This window comes from Podarcis cretensis (assembly GCF_951804945.1).
Source record: "Podarcis cretensis genome assembly, chromosome: 6".
Classification (NCBI taxonomy): domain Eukaryota; kingdom Metazoa; phylum Chordata; class Lepidosauria; order Squamata; family Lacertidae; genus Podarcis; species Podarcis cretensis.
The window spans coordinates 28,258,536-28,282,810 of NC_137175.1; the positions used below are offsets into that span (position 1 = coordinate 28,258,536).

At 42.8% G+C, this 24,275-nt stretch overlaps 1 protein-coding gene and 1 long non-coding RNA gene across 6 annotated transcripts in view; one reads left to right on the top strand and one right to left on the bottom strand.

The window, feature by feature from the left end:
• The window catches only part of SGK2 (serum/glucocorticoid regulated kinase 2), a 34,852-nt gene extending 19,255 nt beyond the window's left edge, over window positions 1-15,597 (bottom strand). The window contains exons 1-2 of one of the 5 annotated variants that reach the window (XM_079979694.1): window positions 15,452-15,597; window positions 8,292-8,431 (exon numbers count right to left, since the gene is read on the bottom strand). In XM_079979694.1, coding sequence (XP_079835820.1) covers window positions 8,292-8,343 — 52 coding nt within the window. In that variant the 5' untranslated portion in view covers window positions 8,344-8,431; window positions 15,452-15,597. Of the gene's footprint in view, window positions 1-2,361; window positions 2,393-8,230; window positions 8,253-8,291; window positions 8,514-12,441; window positions 12,564-15,451 lie in introns of those variants that run through there. The other 4 variants (XM_079979696.1, XM_079979695.1, XM_079979698.1 and 1 more) reach the window with 4 other exon arrangements.
• Window positions 15,598-15,674: 77 nt separating this feature from the next.
• On the top strand, window positions 15,675-23,192 carry LOC307218107. The gene is made up of 2 exons (XR_013839776.1): window positions 15,675-15,851; window positions 23,028-23,192. It is a non-coding gene; the product is annotated as an uncharacterized lncRNA (long non-coding RNA).
• The last annotated feature ends 1,083 nt before the right edge of the window (window positions 23,193-24,275 follow it).

A 24,275-nucleotide genomic window follows, 5' to 3' on the forward strand; every position in this document is an offset into this window, starting at 1 on the left:
AGACTGACATGGAAATGTGAAAATCTGAACTTAAGATTGGAAATGAGAAGCTGAGAGAAAGAAAAACTGACATATCCATACATCCCTACTTATCTTCAAGAAAGTATTTCAGTAGGAGCAGAACATAATCGAGACCGGTTACTTTCATAACTTTAGCTTTTCACTCTTCAGCTTAAAAATTCATGTTTTGGGCATGGAGCCTGGGATTGCCTCAACCACAACATATCTACTCTAGAATTTCTACCAGCAAAACTGAAGTTCTATCTAAATCTTAAGCACAGCTCATACATAAGAAAGCAGCTCATCCATCTTCGTTTATTCAAGGGCCAGGCTAACTCTACCACCGAGTATGTGCTGTAAATAATGAGCCTCTTCCTCTGCAAGGAAGTGCTGGGTCAAGTGCAGAGAGATTGTTTAGAGAATCAGGATGAGATGTTTTGGAGGTGAAGAGGACAGCTTGACCCAAAGCTGCGTCAATCTCTTAAGTTTCACTCCAGCTGCAACTTTACGGTGAAAAATTTCACATGGAGTCCCCTAAAGCCTCACTTTCCCAGACTGCTCTGGTCCACATCCATCTTTATTAGGATTCCATCCTGACTTGGATAAACTTGACGTTCATCACCAACTGTCCTCCTACAATGTAGCTGGGATCTAGCCTAGGGACAGGCAAATAAGTCATTTTCAGTTTCTCTCAACATCTCGTTTCTCTAATCTTAAACTGAGTTATGTACATTTCCACAGAAATTTGCCACGGTTAAAAGAAAATCACAAGAATGTCAACTTTTTTTTTTACTGTGAATCTCCCCTAATAAACACATTTTCACTAATATTACTGCATACTTTTCCATCTTGACCACTGAGATCCTTTCATGGGGCACTACTTGCAGTTCCCCACTCTTAATATTGGCGGAAAGAACCTCAGGGGAGTAAGCGATAGGCAGGAATCATTCTTTCATTGTTTTAGACATCTCCAAAAAAATACTGTCATTCAGACAGGACTCTTTCTTTTCGCCAACCAATATTTACTGATGTTTTTATTGTGCTTATTGCAATTTTGTAAGATGCACACCGCCTTGCTGTATCCTCTATCCAGGCAAGCTGGAGGCATTATCGGAGTTCAAGGATACATTCCAGTTAGGAAAAAAATCACTCAAGGAGGGTGCATCTCAGGGCCCGTGTGAGAGCTGTGATTTGGGGAGAGTGGGAGTGAGTGAGGAGTGAGAAAGAAGAGTAACCAAGGGTGAGTCTCCAGGGCAAAAGTGCACTAGAGGGATGTATTTGGCCCCTGGGCTCAAATCTCCCCACCCCTGTTCCCCACTGACTCTCACCATAGTTTGAGAGTCCTACCTGGAGATTCTGGGAATCAAACCTGGAATCATTTGCAAGCGACACATGTGCTTTATCCTGAACCGCAGAGCCCAGCCTTAGTGATCACGTGGGGTCCCCCAAACATTTTCAATTGGAAAATCTTTCTATGCAAATCACAGTAATCTCCACCGGAAATTTTACATTAGAGTGGTCTAATGTTGCAGGTTCGTTTCACGTGCATTCAGTAAACCAAGCTGACAACTTTGAAATTGCCAAGCTTGCCTAATACAGTGGTACCTCAGGTTACAGACGCTTCAGGTTACAGACTCCGCTAACCCAGAAATAGTACCTCAGGTTAAGTACTTTGTTTTAGGGTGAGAACAGAAATTGTGCTCCGGCGGCAGCAGGAGGCCCAATTAGCTAAAGTGGTGCTTCAGGTTAAGAGCAGTTTCAGGTTAAGAACGGACCTCCAGAACGAATTAAGTTCTTAACCAGAGGTACCACTGTATTGCATTCGCAAATAGCATCAGTTCATTGTTCCTAAGAAGAGAAGAAGACTTTGGATTTGATATTCCGCTTTATCACTATCCAAAGGAGTCTCAAAGCAGCTAACATTATCCTTTCCCTTCCTCCCCCACAACAATAAAATTGTTAATAAATTAATGAAACACAAACTTCATAGAATCATATTAAATAAACACAGGGGGGGTATATTCCATTTGGGGGAAATTTTCTACCCCCAATCCCTGAGCCTTCCTGTAAGTCAGCTAAAGTGCCCCAACATTTTAGCTTTTCATCATATGGAAAGTGCTCCCACCTCTTGATGTTGTTTGTCTTTTTCAATTCTACAGCCAAATGCAGCCACCAGATATTTTTCTGCAGACATTACAATACTGGCTGTTTAATTTTCATTCCCCTCCTTACTCATCCCTAGCATGGAATGTATCTTTCCTTTGCTGCCAAACACCTTCTTGACATTTCCTTACTAACCAACATGATGACCCCAACAGCAATTTCCCAAGCAGTTACAGTTCAGATCCTATCGGTGTATACCTAAAGTTGGAAACATTGGTCCCAATAAGCATCACTTTGCAGTTCAAACGCCCATGCCATTGTGCTGCCCTTTTCATTGACTGAAAAAAAGGGAAGAAATCCCTCCAAGGATCAAGATACAGCTTAATTTTTGTCTATCAACATACACAGATCCCATTTTAACAGCTAGTGTTTTCTCAAACCACGCTTAAAAGCAGCCCATTGATTCCAAGCTTATAATAAATCAATTGAAAAAAGAATCAGTTTGCAATACAATTCCTACCTTACAAGAAAAAGGCAGCCTCAAAGTCTCATTCTGCAAGCTTCCCCGAACCCCCACCCCTCTCTTCCCCGATTATCATCCGCCTTACTGCATCATCTAACCTAGATTGTAAACTTCAAACACAGATCTCATCTGCAGCTTACCCAAGAAGCACTAACTTTCACTTCAAGATGACAAGCACTGAGCTATTTTCTACTGCTACTCCAGAGGGAGAGCCGTGCCTAGTCTGTTACAGCACATGCAAAAGGGTCTCGCAAGTGTGGGCATTAATATATTTAAAAGTCAGAGTTAACTATTATGTCCAAAGCTCATGTTCTTGGAAAGGCATTTTTAAATATTAAGGGGTTGCCCACTGGCACCTAGATGCACACAACCAATGATATTGCTAGTGCTGTTGCCCAGTTTTCAGTAGGAGGATTCACAGTAGATTTTCTTTTCTTTTTTTACACCAAAGGTCACCTTCATAACTTCTAGGCACATATGTAGCCCAATTTCACCCTGGACTTTGTCTTCACATAAACTAATACTGTACAAGCCTGCAGCTTAAGTGAGTCAGAACTACCTGGTCCCTATATTTTTATTTTTATTTTTTATACCCTACCCATCTGGCTGGGTTTCTGCAGCCACTATGGGCGGCTCCCAACAGAATATTAAAAACATGATAAAACATTAAACATTAAAAACTTCCCTAAACAGGGATGCCTTCAGATGTCTTCTAAAAGTCAGATAGTTGTTTATTTCCTTGACATCTGATGGGAAGGCGTTCCACAGGGTGGGCTCCACTACTGAGAAGGCCCTCTGCCTGCTTCCTTACTACTTACCTTTGCATTAGTCAGGAGGAGGAGGAAGCAGCAGCAGCAGCAGGTGTTGGAAAGAATTATTATTAAATTTGTATATCACCCTTCATCCAAAGATGAGTGGTTCACAACAGAAAAATACAAAACGAGAAGACAAGCAGACCAAGGCAAGCCAGTACTAGAATTATCACACTTTTTTCCTAGCCATGGGCTCCCAAAGCACTTAATAGTTAAAATCTACTGCAACACAATGTAATGTGTTTGTGGGTGCCAGACACCCTAAATTCCTGGGTCCAGTAGTTGGTTAGAATTTAATCAAGCTGAAATTTAAAATAGAAGCCAAGACAGTTGGTGATGGGACATTAGGAAGACAAAGGTAATGAGCTGTTAGGAGAGCCAGATGGCAAGCAGGTGAGACCTTGGCTCAGATGTAGTGTTGAAGACAAAGCAGAGTTGGAAAGAGAGTTTTAGAGTTTGCTGTGATATGACCTGGAGGGAAAAGGTTACACTCTGGTAAAGGCAGCAAGCTGAAAAAAGGGTCAGAGCACAATGGCTGATGTTTTGAATCCATGGCTGCAGCTATGGGAAAAGAAAGACCTTCTTGGATTGTTGTTGCTGTGAACACCTCCATCGTAGGCTCAGGTTGTATATAAGTGTAAATAAACTATATATCATATATCACTGTGCCTCATTTCCAAAAGAAAACACAGACCCTAGGTAAGAAGAGGAGTTTGGATTTGATATCCCGCTTTATCACTACCCTAAGGAGTCTCAAAGCGGCTAACATTCTCTTTTCCCTTCCTCCCCCACAACAAACACTCTGTGAGGTGAGTGGGGCTGAGAGACTTCAGAGAAGTGTGACTAGCCCAAGGTCACCCAGCAGCTGCATGTGGAGGAGCGGGGACACAAACCCGGTTCACCAAATTACGAGTCCACCGCTCTTAACCACTACACGATGCTGGTAAGCGCCTTAAACCCCAGGGTCTTGTTTCTCCTATAGCCACAGCCCTAGATTCAACAGAAGTTAACCATTGTGCTTTGATCCTCTCTGCAGCTTGCTATCGTTACCAGCCTGCAACCTCTTCTACCTCTAAGCCACATCACGGCCAACTCTTAACTCTGCAACCACACCAACCTGCTCAACACCTGATGTCATATAGAATATGAGATCTGGGGCATGTACAGTCAGCTGTAAAGAAACAATTGGAAGCTTAATGTATGCCCTAGATTGGTCTTTGAGGAGCAGGGTTTTCTGACAGAGCTGACAGTGAGCACCTTTGAAGTTGTCCCTTTGCAGATATGGTTCAAATTTAAACCACACCGGCAAATGCACAAAGTGGGGCTAAAGACAGTTCTACACCCCTGCAGAAAATCATGAACCGTCTGTTTCTACACTCCAACATTTGACTCACTATTCGCCTTATCTTGAGCAAACTGGGATACAGTTAGAAATCCAGCAGTGGCATATTTCCTATCACAATTTCAGTGCCATGCCTTGTTCCACTTGTCGAGGTTCCTTTGCCACTTGAAGTAGTTCATAAGCACTACTTATCCTCAGCACAGAATTAAGCAAGCTTACTTAGCTTGCATGTACCGGTAAATCTTGCATGTAATATCTCCCACATCTCAATGCATTCCTACATCACAGTCCTGTGGACCCTCCTGTCTGAATTATGGAAATAAATGGAATTAAATCTGTGCAGATGGCAACATTGCCAAATTGTAAATTAAATGTAAGAGTAAGGAACAGAGAAATAAGCACACACCTGTCAACCTGTCACAGCTTCTGTCAGGTGAGTGAACATCCTGGTTGAGTAAAGAAAACAAGCAAGTTGCTAGCTGCTTTCAAGTAACCTACAAGCCATTCTCTGTTATGCTACCCAAAGCAGCTTTTCTAAAGCCACCAGTTGAGATTCCTGCATTGCAAGGGACTGGACTTGATGACCCTCAGGTGCTTTCCCAAAACTACAGTTCTATGAAATAATAAACAAGGGGATTATTTCACTCCACTTTGATGTGTTTTATCCTCTGGAAGTTTTTCTTTCAAGCTTTTCTCCTTAGCCACAAGGGTGTGAGATATGTTGAATATTCGCTTTGATGAAGTAAAATCAATGCAAATATTAATTTCCATTTTGCCTCACTGGAATTCTGCCTGGGCCTCAGCATGCTCAGAGAAACTTGCAGCCTGTGTTGTTCTGCACAGCTCAAGGTCATGGCCTGGGGTGGGGTGAGTGGCAGAACCTGATTAACAACTGCTTCCTGTAGCCCCAGGTGTAGAACTCGGCACTCACGTCCTCTCTAGTCCCACCACACTGTTCAGCACAGTTGTGTCCATGTTCTGCACAGTATGGGATATAAATCCAATACATGCTCCTTGAAACTACTGGGAGAGGGCAGAAAAGGATTTTCTCATTGCCAGATTTGCATGCAAGCTAAGTAAGCTACGGCTTATTCGGATTATGAAGGGCCTCTAAATAATAATGGAAGGCGGCTAAATTTCAAGATTTCCACAAAAGAAAGTGTTTTCTGTTATGTGCAAAATACACACAGTGCTTGTTGCATTTCCTCTTCCGTTTAGTAGGCGCTAAACTGGGTATGTGTAACTGCTACTGCATGGTTGCACATTAAAATTTTAATATATGCAAGGTAAAATAAATAAATCACAGTGTCTTTTCTTTTAAAGGCGATTTGTATGCAAATAGGTAATTGAGAGGGGGGGCTGATGCTGTTGTGATGCTGCTATGTTGAGGCAGAAGTGTATGCCAAACCATCTAACATGACGATGCCCAAATCCAGGACACCATCTCCCGGGTTTGAAATCCTGCACAAGTCATGTGACCTGCATGAGATTGTGGACCTGGAAAAAGCGCTTTTCCAAAATGGTCGCTGTGCTCTTGTGGGAAAAATGGGATGTCCCAATTTTTCTGGGGCAGTTGATGGGTGTGGTATGATGGGTTTTTAAAATTTGTTTCTGTTCTTGTTTTTATTACGTATTTTGTCTTCTCATTTTGTATTTTTATGTTATGAACCAGCCTGTGATCATCAGATGAAGGGCAGTATACAAATTTAATAAAAAAAAATTAATAATAAAAAATAAGTATTCCCACCATTGTGAAATCATTGGCTCCCTCCATGTGTGAGTGGTACATAAAACCAGTTAAAAAGCAACTGCACTGGTTGCCAGCTTAATTCTGGGCCCAATTCAAGGTACTCACATTAGGAGTTGAAGCCCTAAACAACTTAGGTCCCAAATATCTGAAAGGCTACCTATGAACCCACACACATTATAATAATGACAAAGCTGAGCTGTGTCAGAAGTGGTAGAGTAGGAACTGATTTGTGACTTCTTCTGATAATAGACAAAATTAGTAAGGTATTTGGGGAAATGGGCACTCCTATACAATGCAAGAAATTCATGGGGGTGGGAAACAAGGCTCCACCACTAAGTAGCAGGAAGATGGGACACCTCAAACTAGGTCAATTATACAATATTTTTGTGTAACAAACTGAGAAAGTTACAGAGTGAGGGACGCTGTGCAAATTGCTCCCTCTCTGCATGAATATGAGGGAAATTGCTTGTCTGGACCTACTTTATGTGCCTCCTTTCATATATTTTAAGAGCTGCTTGCCACTTAAAGAGGTATTGCACATTATAGCACCAGTCACCCCCTCCCACTCAAGTCAAGAGTGGACACTGAGGTCCAGCTCCAAGGGCCTTCTGGTGGTTCCCTCCCTGCGAGATGTGAGATTAGGGAACCAGGCAGAGGGCCTTCTTGGTAGTGGCACCCGCCCTGTGGAACACCCTCTCATCAGATGTCAAGGAAATAAACAACTATCTGACTTTTAGAAGACATCTGAAGGCAGCCCTGTTTAGGGAAGTTTTTAATGTCTCATGTTTTATTCTGTTCTTAATCTGTTGGGAGCCACCCAGAGTGGTTGGGGAAACCCAGCCAGATGGGCGGGGTACAAATAAATTATTATTATTATTAACCTGTTATCTGAAATTACTGCACTCAGAGTGGCCTTGCATCAGACACAATAAAACAATTAAATTTGTTACATGAATCGTCAAAGCCAACAACCACAGATGAATACAATACTCAGTTCCTAACTATTATACCAGAACAACTAACACTACTATGATGACAGCATTCACTAGAGTTACAGAGAGTTACCCAAGCAATTAAAAAAAAACATTCAAGAGAATCCAGCAATAAAAATACAATTAAGCTGAGATAAAAACGTAACAGGTGCAATGAGGGTATTAAAATTGACTGCAAAAAAACCGAACAAGCCCTAAAAACGCACAGAGTAGACAGATATTTTTCAAATGAAAAGGAGTATGGCAGAGAGGCTGGTTTAGGGCTGCTAACATTTTAACAGCAGCACGATCTGAAAACATCAGCAGGTGATAATGCCCCTCTCCATGCCATAAAAACCTTCTCCTACTGATTTCCTTAATGCTGCTAAAGGCAAAAGAGCTGGCCAGACTGGATTTCTTTTAGTCAGTTGCAGGCAAAAGAGCTGGCCAGACTGGATTTCTTTTAGTCACCTTGCAGATGCCACACACAAACAACACGATTTGCATGCAATGATAATTACCACTCAAACCCCTAAATGTTTATTGTGGCTCCATTTCACCCATAAAAATGAGCTGGAATTGGTGGGAAGGAATCTATTTTTATTTTTTTTACCACTTTGAAACCGTACTGGGCCAGTGCAATGTTATTTAAAGGATGTTAAAAGGCAAGCAATCCATGCTAGTTCTTTTAAGAGTACATGCTGTAAGTCTTAGAGTCCAAGAGTTTACCTGACATTAGAGATCAGCTCCTTCGTCTTTTTTGACAGGTGTGCAATAAGCTGGACTTTACCTTTTGCCTTTCCCAGTGTTTCAAAGACGGTCTCTATCCCAGGTGGGTGCATCAAGTCAGCCTGGAAATGTATATGCTGGGGTTTTTTTTTGAGAAATTCTGGGTCAGCTTTCTTGTCCAATTGACCTTATCCAAGCAGTCTCAGCAGCAAGGAATACAGAGAGGTAATTTGAAGGTCTCTGATCTTATGTCCTTCTCCTGCAAACGTTAAGGTCAGCTCTCCTACAGGTAGGAAGTAAAAAGCAAGAAGTGATTATGCATTGGCTGGATGCCAGCAATTGAGCCTGAACACAGGTGGAAACTCATTATCATGCTAAGGCCACATTCACACCATACATTTAAAGTGGTATGATACCATTTTAAATAGTCATAGCTTTCCCACAAAGAATTATGGGTGCTGTAGAAGAAGGAGGAGGAGGAGGAGGAGGAGGAGGAGGAGGAGGAGGAGGGTTTGGATTTGATATCCCGCTTTATCAGTACCTGAAGGAGTCTCAAAGTGGCTAACATTCTCCTTTCCCTTCCTCCCCCACAACAAACACTCTGTGAGGTAAGTGGGGCTGAGAGACTTCAGAGAAGTGTGACTAGCCCAAGGTCACCCAGCAGCTGCATGTGGAGGTGCGGGGCCGCGAACCCAGTTCACCAGATTATGAGTCCACTGCTCTTAACCACTACACCACACTGGCTCTCTGTAGTTTGTTAAGGGTGCTAAGAGTTGTTAGGAAACTCCTATTCCCCTTGCATAGCTACAGTTTCCAGATTCACTTAAGAATCCATTCCTCTTCACAGGGAACTCTAGGCATTCGTGATTATTCCCATTTCACCTTCGGCAGCAGAACAGGATTCACTGCCCCTGTGGCAGAGGGACACTACTGAATCCAATGCCTCCCCAGCCAAGAAGGGGGGAGAGGTTGGGCTGCTCACTTCTTCTCTTAATTTTTTTTCTGGAAGAGATCTCAAAGTCTCAGAACACAGCACCATTATGACCTCAGTAGGTGCTTCTCCCCCTTTGGCAGGGCAGCAGTGGTGATGGACCCAAACTTTTTGGCACTCCACCCATCTAACTTACTTAGGCACTACCATACAAATTCAGCAGTATTTTAAATGCTGAAAGATCAGAACCAGGGCAGCAAGGAACACAAAGTAAAATGAAATCAAATGAAATGTGACAAGAGTGCTGGTCTGGATGCACCATGGGTTGGAATAATTCCCAAGATGCTGTTGACCCTTAGGCTAGTTTCCTGTTGGTCTCTCAAGCTTTCGGGAACAGCTGTTCCAAGAAGACAGCTGAAAATGTCTTTGCCAGCTCATTGGGGAATCTATAAAGCATCCTTTGAGACAACTAATTTTTTTTTATATAAAAACAGAAAAATGGTATAGTTCAATATAATACACAAGAAATGCAACCCAATTGGAGCATGAGCTATTCAGAATTTCTCTTGACCCACAATGCCTCTCTGCTAGTCCTGCCTGGCATGGTGAAGTCGTTTGAAATCCAAAGAGAGATGTGAGAGACAAATGCATTTCAGATAAGCCAAAGTCCTAGAGAGGTGCATGGTGATACTCGGTTGTGGCCAACACTACTGTTCTTCTTGTGCAGTGGATGTCTGCTTGCTCTCTTCTCCCCGGCAACTTCCCTATGCACCCTCAAAATCTGTTCCAGAAGATTGGGGGACTTCGCTTGTACAGCATTAGACACAACCCAATAATTCACCCCCCCCCACCAATGCTTGAACATAAGTTTTGTGAAGGGTCCTGAACCCTGAGTGTATGTACTCCAAAAAAGAAGCTTTTAAAAGATACAAACTTAACCAAAACATTACATGGAATCTGCCCCATCTTCTGCCAGCATGGGTCTCAAGAGGCTATGATATATACCAAAACCAATTTTTTGGCAATAGTTTAAGAACTGCAGCCATATGGTGAACTGTGGAAAGTTTTCCACGCTTGGAGGTACTCGCATGTCAGGAGCAAAGTCCTGTGCTTAAGTAAAGTGTTACTGTATTATCGTGCTGTGTTATTAACTCTGACTAAGCAAAGGAGCATATCCAGTAGCAGAGCTTCTGCTTATCACATGTGGTTGCTGTTGTGCGTCACATGAAGTCACCATTCCCTGGATTTATTCCAGAAGGATACATACAAGCGGCTAAGTATAAACAGAACTGGTGCTGCTCTTCTTTGCCACCCATAGCATTTGGCCTTGAAACAATGAATGAATTGATTAACAGAGAATGGGAAACCTGTGGCCCTCCAGGTCTGTCTGGACTCCAGTTCCCATCAGCCTCAGCCAGCAGGACCAACGGTCAAGAATGATGGTAGTTGTGGTGCAGCAACATCTGTTCCCTATTCCTGCTTTAAAAGGATTGGTTGACAAGCATAGCAAGAGCAGTATTTATGCATGCCTTGGATGTTCAACCTTGAAATCTTGTTGTGGTCTCGTTTTGTCTGAGTGTACAGTACTGTGAGCAATTCATAGCTAAGAGCTGCTGCTGCTGTGGGAACCGAAGCATCAGAAATCTTCAGCTAATTGCCGTCTTATGTTTGGACAAATGTCAGCCTTGTATGCACTGTTTTCTTCTTCTCCTTTTACTAAGAATCCCTGTGGTCCACTGATATGTCTTAAATGTGCAAAGTAAGGGTGCGCCTTCAGGATCCCTTAGCAGCTGAGGCGTAACTAAATGTGCTAAGTGACCTTGAGCATTCGCTCTTGTGTAAGAACACAAGATGTGTCTTGCTGAATTAGACTATGGTTGATCCTTCTAGTCCAACATTGTTTCCAGGAATCCTAGCAACTAGGAGGCTGTAGGAAGCTCAACAGAAATGGGTCACTGTTTCACCAGCCTACCTCCCCCCCCCCCCATAAATGGCAGAATGGAGGAGGAAAGAGGGGCAGGAGGGAACAGGAGGACAAACATGTGTGAACCAAAGGGAGCCGGTATGGTGTAGCACGGTGATTTTTCTTTCTTTCTTTCTTTTCCTTCCTTTGGCAGAGGGACACCAATGCCATGGCTCTTGTTAGCGCAATAAAAGTTTATGAATGGTGAGTAACAACAGGCTTGAGGCGGTGGTGGTGGGAGAAAGAGCTGTGTTCAAATCCTAACTCAGCCATGAATCTGAAAGGTGACTTGGGTCAGTTTTTGTTTCTCTATTTAGCATGCTGTTTGGCAGGGTGGGACGCAGGTGGCGCTGTGGGTTAAAGCCTCAGCGCCTAGGACTTGCCGATCGAAAGGTCGGCGGTTCGAATCCCTGCGGCGGGGTGCGCTCCCGCTGCTCGGTCCCAGCGCCTGCCAACCTAGCAGTTCGAAAGCACCTCTGGGTGCAAGTAGATAAATAGGGACCGCTTACCAGCGGGAAGGTAAACGGCGTTTCCGTGTGCGGCTCTGGCTCGCCAGAGCAGCGATGTCACGCTGGCCACGTGACCCGGAAGTGTCTCTGGACAGCGCTGGCCCCTGGCCTCTTAAGTGAGATGGGCGCACAACCCCAGAGTCTGTCAAGACTGGCCCCTATGGGCAGGGGTACCTTTACCTTTACCTTTACCTTGGCAGTGGAATGGACTGCCTTAGAAGGTGGTGGACTCTCTTTCACTGGAGATTTTCAAATAGAGGTTGGGTGGCCATATGCCAGGGATTCTTTAGCTATGGTACCTGCATTGCTGGGGGTTGGACTAGATGACCCTTAGGGTACTTTACAACTCTACAATCCTATGATTTTATGCTACAGGCATAGGGACCCAGCGTGGCTATTGAGGTGTTCAACAAGTGTACAACCCACATACACAATAGCTGAGCTGTGCAAATCAGCAAATGCACATTATTTCATAAACACTTGGACACGTGCAGAGACAGCTTGTACCTGCATTCAGTGGAACTTGTGAACAAGCCTATAAAGCCCTGCTTTACCAAGGACAGTCATCTATTTGAAGCGCCATCTGTTCCCAGTTCAGTTCAGAGATAAAGAACCATAAGTAGAGCACACACACTACATTATATTTCTAAAATAATTACAAGGATGGAGTCGGGGCAGTCGATGGAGACAGAGACTAGGTTTGGCATGCTCTCTGCCCAGACAGCTCCCATTTGTTATTCTGGTATCAAGACAGTTCTCAGGGTAGTAAAATGCTTAATCAACAGGCGCAAGCTGTAAATTATCCTACCTGCACATTTTGTCCTCTGTGCTGATAAACCACAGCGCATGAGATGTGGCAGCAACTGTGGGAGTCCCCATTTGCCATGCCTTCTTCCCTCTTGAGATCAACTTCAAGTCAAAAGAAGAACTAGGCTGCTTAATAATTAAACTCAGAAATTAAATATTAAGCAGCCAAGATTGTTTCAATGCTGACGGAACTCCAGAGACAAAAGGCCAAAATTACAGCTTTGTATGCCTAATATAATTTGGCCCACCCTCAAAACTGATCTAAGGCCTGCTCGCACATTTTTATTTTATTGTTTTTAGATCCCACCTTTTCCTTCGAGGAGCTCAAGGTTCCTCATTTCATTCCCACAACAACCCTGTGAGGTAGGCTAGATTGAGAGGCAGTGACTGGCTCAAGGTCACCCAGAGAGCTTCATGTCTAAGTAAGGATTTGAACCCTGGTCTCCCAGGCCCTAGTCCAATGCTCTAGCCATTGTACCACATTAGCATTAGGGGTGAGAACCCTGTGGGCGCCATGTTCTATCTATGTATCATTTACCAGCATTGAATATATTTTGACTGGACAACACCCCTAGATATGTGTTGCTGAGAATGGATGAATAAATTTGGGCTGGGTCCAGTGGTTTGGAGAATGCCTCCTTTCAGTGCCCTTGGCTGCTGCCAGCACTGTTATCTATTATCATCATGTTTACTCTCTCTTTTTGTACATGAAAGGCGGGGAGATCAAATGGTGGCGTGCAATAAGCAACACAGGTCAGCAGCAGGGTAGGGGAACCTCATGCATCATCTGCACCATCAACTTACTTTGCAATCAGGGTCAGATGCTTAGCCTGGAGGTCCAAATCAGTCACATCAAAAGAAGGCCCACAGCTTAAACCATGCACATAGGCCACTGGTGCATACTTCTACACAAAGGGTAACACATGGACTCTCACGGGCCCCTGAATAGAAATGCACGAGCTGTTAGCACTAAAAATGAATTGCCGTGCATGGATTAATATATTTCGGTTCCTTGCAGTTTGGAGATACTGGATGCTGCCTCCTGTACCCGCCGCTGTTAAGGAAGGGTAGATGTGTCAATGTCACTTTCTCTCAAGTTTCTTATTTGTCTGCTCTTAAAGTTCCATTCTCCTCATTTCCACCTCAGTTTGCAATTTAAAAACAAAACAAGTCATTGTGAAAATTCAGCAGCATTTCAGAGTGCATGTCTTTAAAAAAACACACCCACATCTCTGAAAGAAATTTTGCCTAGTATATGCATTTTTGCAACGCAATTTCCCCTTATACAATGGATTTCTGCATGCTATTTCCACGGATATATGCATTTTCATACAAATGACTTGGCTGGAGAACTGCATTGCAAAATTCAGAGAATTTCAATGGACGGCTGTGTTTAAGTTGGTGTATTGTTTCAGAAAGTATGGATTAGGTAGGTTCCCCTTTAAATGCAAGCTAAATTGAATTTCACCTTCATCCCTAAACTCAATGCAACGATCTTCCTTGCAGTCGTCATAATTATCTATTGCCCTCATGTTTGCTTTTTTTGAACATGCAGTGAGCAATAGGGGTCAGCATCAGGGAAGGATGTACTGAACACCATGCAGTTCTCCATCATCAGCTTACTTTGTTATCAGGTGTTGCTTCCAGACTGTCACTAATTTCAGGTAGGATTCAGTCGCAAAGCAGAAAATTCAAGTTTGTGCAGTTAAAGCTGATTTGGAGCTCTTGTGCAATAAACCTGCTTCCTGCCCAAAACTGGACTTATGCAATAGGAAAAGGGGTGGGGAAATGCACTGAAAAGTGTGGGATAGCATTTGCTTGACCCAACATCATCAAAACTTCCCACAAACAAATCAGAATGAATGCTCACTAAACAGCTGACATCATCTAACCTAATGTTTGGGCAACAGAATGTACCTCAAATTAATGGAAGAATAGCTGAAGGAGACTCTACAGAGGCTAAACATTTTTCATTTTCATTTTCTGAGTAATTAAAAAAATTATTATGAAATCAACAGTTTCCTCCTTTTTCTTACTGACAATTTTACTATGTGGCCCACTCCAGAGAGGTAGTCTCTTCCTTTCCACAGTCTAGTTCCCAGAGAAATAACAATAAGTGAAGAGAGATTTCCTCAGTTCTCATGCCCCAGATGTTCTCAAACATGCTACTAAGGAAGCCTTTGCCCACCTAGTGATGTTCAGGTGTTTTGGACTACATCAGCCCCAGTCAGCACAGCGATCATTGGTCTAAATTACAGTCTGGAAGCCCTGCTTTGCTCTTGCATGGTCTGTCTATATCACTGCCTACCTGAAACCATGGGGTCTGTTCTTCCAAATGATCCTGCAACTCCTCCTGTACACAACCACACAACCACACACAGAGAGAAGTTGCACCCTTCATCTGAAAGCAAGAGCTTTCAGGAGCATAAAATGGAGAAGCCTGTTGCCCACAAAACCTCAAACCCAGTGTGGAAGAATGCAATTGTCCTACTTCAACTGCCTATTAAGGCATAGCACTCTTTTTGAGCCAGGTTTATGCTTGCATGATGGAACCTGTCTCCCCTCTCCTCCCCTCATTCCTCTTAAATCTCTTATGGGTCATCCCCCCCCCCCCCCGCAATCCCCCTGAGCAGATCTGGGGAGGACACAGGACACATACAAGCGGGGAGAAGAGGAGAGAGGCCTGTTCCAGAATTATAAATCCTTGCACTGATGGGACTGTTACTTAACACTCTGTTGGATAAAAGCCCAGGTCTTTGGGGCAGAAGTTCAGGGCTTCAGCTCAACAGAATGAGCAGCAGAGCCCCAAACACAGCAGAGCTGTCTTACCATTGCAAATGAAATCACATACAGGTTAGCACTAAAGACAAGCACCCCAGAAGACCACGACAGCTGGAGTTTAAAATTACCTAACTGTCCCACTGTCCAAGCAGATCCATCTACCTATATTCTGCATGGTTTTAGGATCAGTTTATTCCCGAAGCACTTCCTTGGTGAGTCTTCAGAAATACCTGAGTAAGTGTGCAGATCCAAAGTTTGCTTATTCGGGGATGGAATTCAAGAAGGCAGGGGTCTCAAGGCCTCTCAGGAAGCTGAAGAATGCCAACCTGTAACTACAGTAGTCCTGCTTGCAAGACTCCCTCTCCCCGGCTCTGACTGTTGTTTTCGTTTTTATGAATTAGCATGAAGGTCACAAGTATATTTTCGAGGAGTGGCTTATGCCGGGAAGTAAATTATTACCCTGCTATTGGCTTGGAGGGGTGGAAATGCTGCTGGTGGTGTTGGTGGAGGAGAGCAGCTTTCCTCACCATAAGATTAGAGGCCAGCTCAGCCCCTCAGATGAAAATGAAAACTGCTTAAACAAAGTGCACCGTTGTCTGGAAGCGAGTCACATGCTGGGGCCAAACGGAGGTAATTAAAGCTTGCAGTTGCTTTTTAAATGCCGGCAGCAGTGACAGTTTGGGAACTCTGAGTGCTACTTCACCCTGAATACCTTTGACTGTGCCAGCCATGTCTATGATCTCAGGAGTTCCACCATCAGCCACGCACCATAACCCAACCAGATTTTTATGTAGTGTGGCTCCTCTTTGTGTTCCATGCACCGTACAGCTCTCTTTTTGGTCACCTCCTGTTGCTTCCATTACCTCAGGCTTGTTTTTCACATTACACTGAACACAGGGACAAGCCATTTCTGTGCCATGTACAAGCGTTTGGGTGAAGGAATGAGCACTTGTTGATTTGTGCAGCTCAGCTATTGTATATACTGACTGTGCACTTGTTGAACATCGAGCACGAATAACTGTATGAGTGTGCAGCTGAACTATTGTGTGTACAAGTATACAGACTGTGCATTTGTTGAACGTAATGTACGAGTACCACTCTTGCTAAATGTACATCCTCTGTGAGCATCATATAACGGGTATTCTGCAGAAACTGAGCTACCACAATCCTCACAGTTTAGCTGCTATTAATGCTCTTTGACTTCAACCTTCCCATATGTGTGTTTGGTTATCTGGCCTCCTCCAGACAGCCTCCTCATTGAGCATTCATCCTGATCTGCTTACACAAAGCTGACCCAGAGGTTATATTATTTCTGATCTTTATTTGACCATTCATTTTAATGTGTTTGCAGAGAGGTTATACAACAATGAACATTCCTCCTGATATGCCACGCTTTTTTCAGAGGACTTCCTTGTAACTTTCCTAACAACAAGAAGTTAATTTCTTTTTAAAAACTGCCATAGAGCACTTCCATCCACTGGTATATGCTTGAATCTTTCCTGCAAAATACTGACAGTCAGATAAATCAACAAGCAGTTTGATCAAACCGCTTGTTGGTTTATCTGATCTATGACATCATGTGGATTTAGCAAAAAATAATTATTCCACAATGAACACCCACCCGGGAATATCCTTAGAAGCTTGCTCAGTGTCTCATTCATCCCATTTAGCCAGTCCTGCCTTCCCAATGCCATTAAACTGTGCCTATTTACTTGGAAGTAAGCCCCACTGTCTTCACGTAAATCCCTTTGTAGCCTAAGCCTCTCGGAATCTCAATCCTCCATTGCCTAATTTCCTTGATGCTTAAAAGAAGGATTGGTCTACCAAAAAAATATTATAAGCCTGTCACACAGACCCAGTCCCCGTGTCATTTGGGAGCCTGAGCTGTGGATTATGGCAAGCCTCTTGTCCAGAAGGAATTGCCATTGTTTTTGTTTTCTGTAAGTGGCTAACTGTAAGCCTGCCTGTCTTACCAGACAAGTCTGAGTATGTTGACTCAGAAGAAATGCTGCAATTCTCACCACACTTTCCTGGGAGTACGTCCTAAATTTTGTTTTAATTTATAACTTTACTTCTTTAGAGTGGTGTTTAAAAAAGTGGCCAACACCAGCACCATTTACTTCCTCCTCCCCAGCCTTGTCTCCTAAACCGACCTTTCTTCAATTTCATTGGACACTATGCATTTCCTATTTCAGGATGTAAAGAGCTCATTATCTCCTGATGTTCTTTTTTAAAAAAATATTTTTCATAGGTACATCTATCCCCTTCTTTTATGTGTGGCAGGACATCACATGACTGACACCAGATTGCCATCAATGCAATAATTGGACTAATTAAAATAATAAAAGCAGGGTTTTTTTAAAAAAAAAAAATGTCTGGAAAGGCCAGTTAAATAACAGCAGAGAACATTCACCACAAGAACACACATCTAGTCATCAAATCCAGCTCACTTTTCTCAATAAAAAAACAGCATACCTGGCCATTGCCTGTAGCCATGGGCACAAGCACTTCCAAAATGGCGGCTTGTGTCCTTGCATATATTGTTAAGCAACCCAGATCAGTCGCTAGCCACAGATACAAGCAAGGGTTAACAAGTGGAATCTTTTATTATCTTGCTCTGTTGTCTCGCCTTAGTGAAAACAGAGACTGCCCTTTTTCTCATAGCTGCTACAAGTTCACATAAACAGTTCTTAATATCAGAAACAAAGAGAAGGGAGGTTTTCTCAAGACTAGCCAGAGCAGGCTATGTCTCACACAACTGGCATGTGAAAACATGGTTTTGTGTTTAGGACAACAGCAGGGGTATCAGCTCTTATGAGCAGAACCATCATCACTGCTTAATTACTATAATTACATTGGTATACCTACTTCCTTCCAAGAAGTTTGTGGTGGTGTCCATTTATCCCTCGGCACCTCCATTATCCTTGCAAACCCCCCCCCTGTGAGGTAGATGCAGAGAGATGGTGGGGGACCCAAGAGAAGTTTGTGTTTGAGCAAAGCTCTGAATCTGGTTGAAGTCTAAGGTGTCATACTACATTGGCTCTAGTGACTAGAATTCTGGGTCAGTAAACTGAGTTCAGCATACTGATGCAGGCATTTCATGCTCTTTTTTTAACAGCTAGCTACAGATGACTGGAGAGATGCAGGTGGCGCTGTGGGTTAAACCACAGAGCCTAGGACTTGCCGATCAGAAGGTCGGTGGGTTCGAATCCCCGTGACGGGATGAGCTCCCGTTGCTCGGTCCCTGCTCCTGCCAACCTAGCAATTCCAAAGCACGTCAAAGTGCAAGTAGATAAATAGGTACCGCTCTGGCGGGAAGATAAACAGCGTTTCCGTGTGCTGCTCTGGTTCGCCAGAAGCTGCTTAATCATGCTGGCCACATGACCCGGAAGCAGTACGCCAGCTCCCTCAGCCAATAAAGTGAGATGAGCGCCACAACCCCAGAGTTGGCCATGACTGGACCTAATGGTCAGGGGTCCCTTTACCTTTACAGATGACCGGAGGAGGATGTGCAAGGAATTGGAAAGAGGGACAAAGGAGTCGTATTAACTTGGTGGAGATGTGAAGAAGTTAGGTACTTTTACAGAAGAAAATGATGAGCGTAAGGTGTGCACAGAGAAAATATCCAGGTTGTGTGCATCCACTATCTATTTCAGAGGGTATTTCTGCTTGTAAAAAGATTACACCAGGCATAGGCAAACTCTGTCCTCCAGATGTTTTGGGACTACGACTCCCATCATCCGTAGCCAACAGGACCAGTGGTCAAGGATGATGGGAATTGTAGTCTCAAAACATCTGGAGGGCCAAATTTGCCTATGCCTGGATTACACTAACAGTAGGCAGCAATTGCCTCCTGGTTCTTGCTTACGTCTATTTATACTTAGAGGAAAGCATAGTAGTCACACTCTATAGCATAGAAATGAGTGGTGAAGTATAGTGCAATCATAAGCTGACAGAATATATTGACACTTTGGGATTTCCATAGGCCTCCAAATGTTTCTAAGAGCAGGCGCAGAAGCATTTTCAAAGATTTTGTGTGTGGGGGGGGGGGTCCATTACAAAAGGAGACACAGAGAAGATTACCACAGCTGCTTTGGCAGTTAAAGTTCATCTCACAATATTTCCATCCCTAGGTGTAACCCATGCAATCTTCCAAGTGCCTCCATTGCAGATGTTACATTGCTCACACAAGGCCACTTGTGTGAATTATGGTGATTTGATGGTGTTTATGTTTGTAACTGTATGTTTAAAACATTCCCACTTGGATACATGGAATAGAATACATCTCTCGTGGTTGGGGAGAATGGCGGCGATTAAAATGACCTTACTACCTAAATTACTCTTCCTATTTCAGAATATACCGATAATTAGAGGAACCTCAATATTCAAAGAATGGCAGAGATTACTTTCTAAATTCATTTGGCAGGGAAAGAGACCAAGAATCAGATTTAAATTGCTCACAGACCAAAGAGATAGGGGTGGCCTTGCGGTTCCAAACTTGAGGTTATATTACGAAGCTGCATGTCTTTGTTGGGTAAAAGACTGGATTGTCATCAAAAACAAAAATTTGTTAGATCTAGAGGGGTTTAATCTAAGATTCGGTTGGCATGCCTATTTATGGCGAGACAAGGGAAGGGTTCATAAAGGTTTTTCTAACCACATTTTCAGAGGGCCACTGCTGGAAGTGTGGGAAAGGAATAAAAAACTGTTGGAGCAGAAAACGCCCTGGTGGTTATCACCAATAGACATTTTAACAATTAAAAAATTAAATATAGAGGGGGAAAGATGGACATATGAAGATTTACTAACCAAAACAGAATCCGGGTGGAGGATTAGACCTTATGAAGAAATAAAAAGCAAGCTGACTGGCTGGATTCAATACCATCAAATTAATTCAATGTGGAGGGAAGATAATAAGATCGGAATAAATGATAAGAAATCTAGATTTCAGATTGAAATAATAGAAAGTAAAACAAAATTATTATCAAAAATGTACAACCAGTTACTTGAGTGGGACACCAAGGACGAGGAAGTAAAGGATGTAATGGTGAAGTGGGCGGTAGACCTAGGGTACAACATAGAGTTTGACAAATGGAAGGCATTGTGGTGTAAAGATATGAATTTTTCAGCATGCACGACACTAAAGGAAAACATGTATAAGATGATGTACAGATGGTACATAACGCCGGTAAAACTACATAAAATGTATAGAACGGGCGATAAACTGTGTTGGAAATGTAAGAGCAAGGAGGGCGAATTCATTCATATGTGGTGGACGTGCGAGATTCTCAAAAAATTTTGGGAATCCATCTATAATGAATTAAAAAAAATTCTTAAATACACGTTTGTTAAAAAACCCGAAGCCTTCCTGCTGGGGATAATTGGTAAGGATATCAAAGAAGAAGATAGAACCTTTTTTCAATATGCAACGGTGGCCGCCAGAACCCTCATAGCACAGCACTGGAAAACACCAAAAATCCCAACACTAAAGGAGTGGCAACTTAAATTATCTGATTATTTGGAGCTGGCTAAATTGACACAGAAAATAAGAAATCAAAGAAGTGCAAAATTTAACAATGAATGGGATAAATTTAGGATATATATGGAAATAGAGACAAGGGGAAAATTAAAATGTTGATCAGAAACACATATGTACTTATAGAAATCACAGTAGGCATGAGATAACGCTTACTACGTAAAAAGTTTTATCAAGGAATAGACACAGCAGATAGATAAACAAGATAATAATTTCCGAAATCGAGATAAAGGGAAGTCGATCAATGTCATTAAAGTTGTATGTATTTCATGTTTTGTTTGTTTGTTTTTTTCTCTTTTTCTGTTTTTTCTTTTTCATTTTGTCTTTTGTATGTTTGTGAAATGTATTTATGTCAAAATTTAATAAAAAATTAAAAAAAAAAAATAAAACATTCCCACCAACCAAACAGTGCAAAGAATAATAAAGGATAAAAAAACACAAGGGAGAAATATCAGACTGGGATGCCTCCCCCTTGCATTAATTTTATTCATGGGAAAGCGCTTCAACTTGCAGTTAGCTAAAAAGAATGTTTATTGAGATGCCTCCTGAGACTCCGTAGGGAAACTGAGGGACTGCCAACTTATGACTGTTACTGCTTCTTTCCCTGCCAGCTGGAAGGTTGAGGGGCCCCCGAGGCTTCCCTTACCACCTCAACACTCAATAGATTGGTACACTGGTTATGACCTTAGTGTGTCCTAAGAAGGTAGAAGTAGCAGAACCACTGGGCATGTTACTTTCCTAGCCCCATAGCCTTGAGAAAGGTCCCGTACCTACGGGACCGCCTCTCCTGGTATGTCCCACAGAGAAACTTACGGTCTTCAAATAAAAACATCTTGAAGGTCCCAGGCCACAGAGAGGTTAGGTTAGAGCCAGGGCTTTTTCAGCTGTGGCTCCGATCTGGTGGAATGCTCTGTCACAAGAGACTAGGGCCCTGCGGGACTTGACATCTTTCCGCAGGGCCTGCAAGACAGAGCTGTTCCACCAGGCCTTTGGCCAGGGCACAGCCTGACTCCCTCCCTCGGCAATCTTCGTGGAGCTCTGGCCCAATGGTTGCCAGTGGCTTGATTTGAATTAATTTTATAATGAATGATTTTAGAGTGTTGTTTGTGTTGTACTTTTGTACTGTTTTATTGTTGTTAGCCGCCCTGAGCCTGGCTTTGGCTGGGGAGGGCGGGATATAAATATTTATTATTATTATTATTATTATTATTATTATTATTATTATTATTATTACTGGGTTGCCATAAAAGCTGGGGAGACCCTGTTATCAACCAGCCCAGCACACTGGGATCAGACTGAATTGTAAGGCTTATGGCCAATGTAGCACCAAATACCGGTCCCACCAGTGCAGGGATTTACACTTGTGCAACAGGAATTTCCCCCCTTCTCCCTCTCCACGTGTGTGCCTGACACCCTCCCCCAAATCTTCTCTGGAGAGGTAAATCCCCAGAACAGATTTAGGGTTAAGAAAGGGGGGAAAGTTTTGTTGCATGAGGGTAAATCCTTGCACTGATGGGGGGGTTACTTATTGCTAAACTGGATATATGCCTCTGGTGAAGACCCCAACATGGAGAAAGGCATGGTGGACATCATTAAGGACAGGCTATTACGCTTGTATTTTGTTGAGGTTCTGGCCTGTATTACTTGAAGGAAGTGAGTGTACTATGTGACAAAGTCTCAATAGAGTTACTACACTCAGGTGTATGTCGTCAGCAGTTTGGGCTCATGGTGGGCATATTCCCCCATTCAATGTGCCATTCCCCCATGATAAGCACACACGCCTTTAAAAACGCAATGAATTCCAGGTTTTGTTTACTTTGAATATTCATTTCAACTTTATTTTACATACATCATCATAACCATTATTAAATGATTCATAATAAAATCCCTGAAAACAACAAAAACATCAACTCTATATCATTTGTATAATTCCGTAATTCACATTTATTGTTATTGTAAAACACTGACGAAACATATCACATCTTGCTTTTTTTAATATATTAACCTTCTGTATACTCAGGACACAAAGTTCCAGAATAGCTGCACTGGATACAATTATAGTATTTCCATCATGAAACACAAAGGTGCAAATATCAAAAGACAAATTAAACAAGTGCAAATGAATGAAAGTGCAAAAAAGCTTCGGTTCCATGAAAATGCTTCTTCTGAAAACTCCGCCTCTGCCCTCTGCGAAAGCTGGTCCCTAAAACAAAGGGCATTTGGGCAGGATTTGTCACACCTACCTGACTTTTCCCTCCCTCCCCATTTAGGGTGAACCCAGCAGTCCCAGGGAACATGGGGAAAGGAAGAAGAAAAGATGGAGATTGATCAAGGGTTTTTGAAGACTTCCTGTCTTCCATTGCACTCAAGCCCCAAATAAGCCCTAAACAGTAAACCTGCCTTATCATTTTGATTTGGACTTTTGCATTTCAAAAGTGCTTGAAGTTGATGTCGAAACTGGATTTCTAGGGTGGGAGTAATCAAGGGTAATCAAGGGTGCAGAGGAAGGAATGCACATTCCTGTTCTGGCTGCGACTCAGCAACAGGAACATCCATCTTTGAGCAACATTATGTCATTTCTGCAGCGTGAAAGGGATCCTTAGCTGGCCCACACATCTGCAATGAGTACCAGATCTCCTGATAAAAGATTTCCTAAAGGAGTATGAGTCTTGGGCTAGCAGTTAAGAAGGCCTTTTAACGTGAAGAGTTTTCTAGGCAGTAAATTCACATTTGTTCCACGCAGCCTACCCAGATTTCAAGCTAACACAATGACATTTTCTGAGCAATCAAACCAAACTATTTTGTAGCGAAGAAGAAAATGCACCCCCCCCCCCAGATAATACACTCACTGCTAGAGGTCCTGATCCACTTAGGGAGAAATTCATGTGCAGCTGCACAAGGAACTGTGCAAGCAAAAGTTCTCTTGCTTTTTTTTGCTTGCTAGCCTGATACTGCAGTGAGGGCTACTCATGAATAAACCCAATCAGTAACTGAACTAACTGCACCAACCAGCTTGGGGCAGTAAACATGGCACCTGTCAAATCCTGCACTACAACTCACATCATCCCTTATCATTGGGCAATGCTGTCGGGGGTGATGGGAGTTGTAGTCCAACAATAGGTAACTGTTTGCTGCATATATATATGACTGGATTGTGGCAATTGTGAGCAATGATACTGCTTGCGACTGGGGATAGCTTGCATCTTAATTACAGATGAGTAACAACTCTCACACACCCCTCCTGCCATACACACTAGCCTTCACCATATTGTGAATTGATTCTTTATAATGTAATGTGTTTTTAACAAAAATAAAAATGAAAAACCTTTAGAGGTTATGCGGTCCCTGCTCTATACCCCTCTACGGTACAACTCAGCCATGATTCAGTGTAAGATTAGGTGCGCTTCTACCCATGTATTTTCACGGGTTAAGAAGCTAGTGTCCTCAACACAAGAATCCCGCTGCAAACAAGTAATTCTAATGCCTTTTCCCCAGATTTTCTGGCTTGATCTTTTATG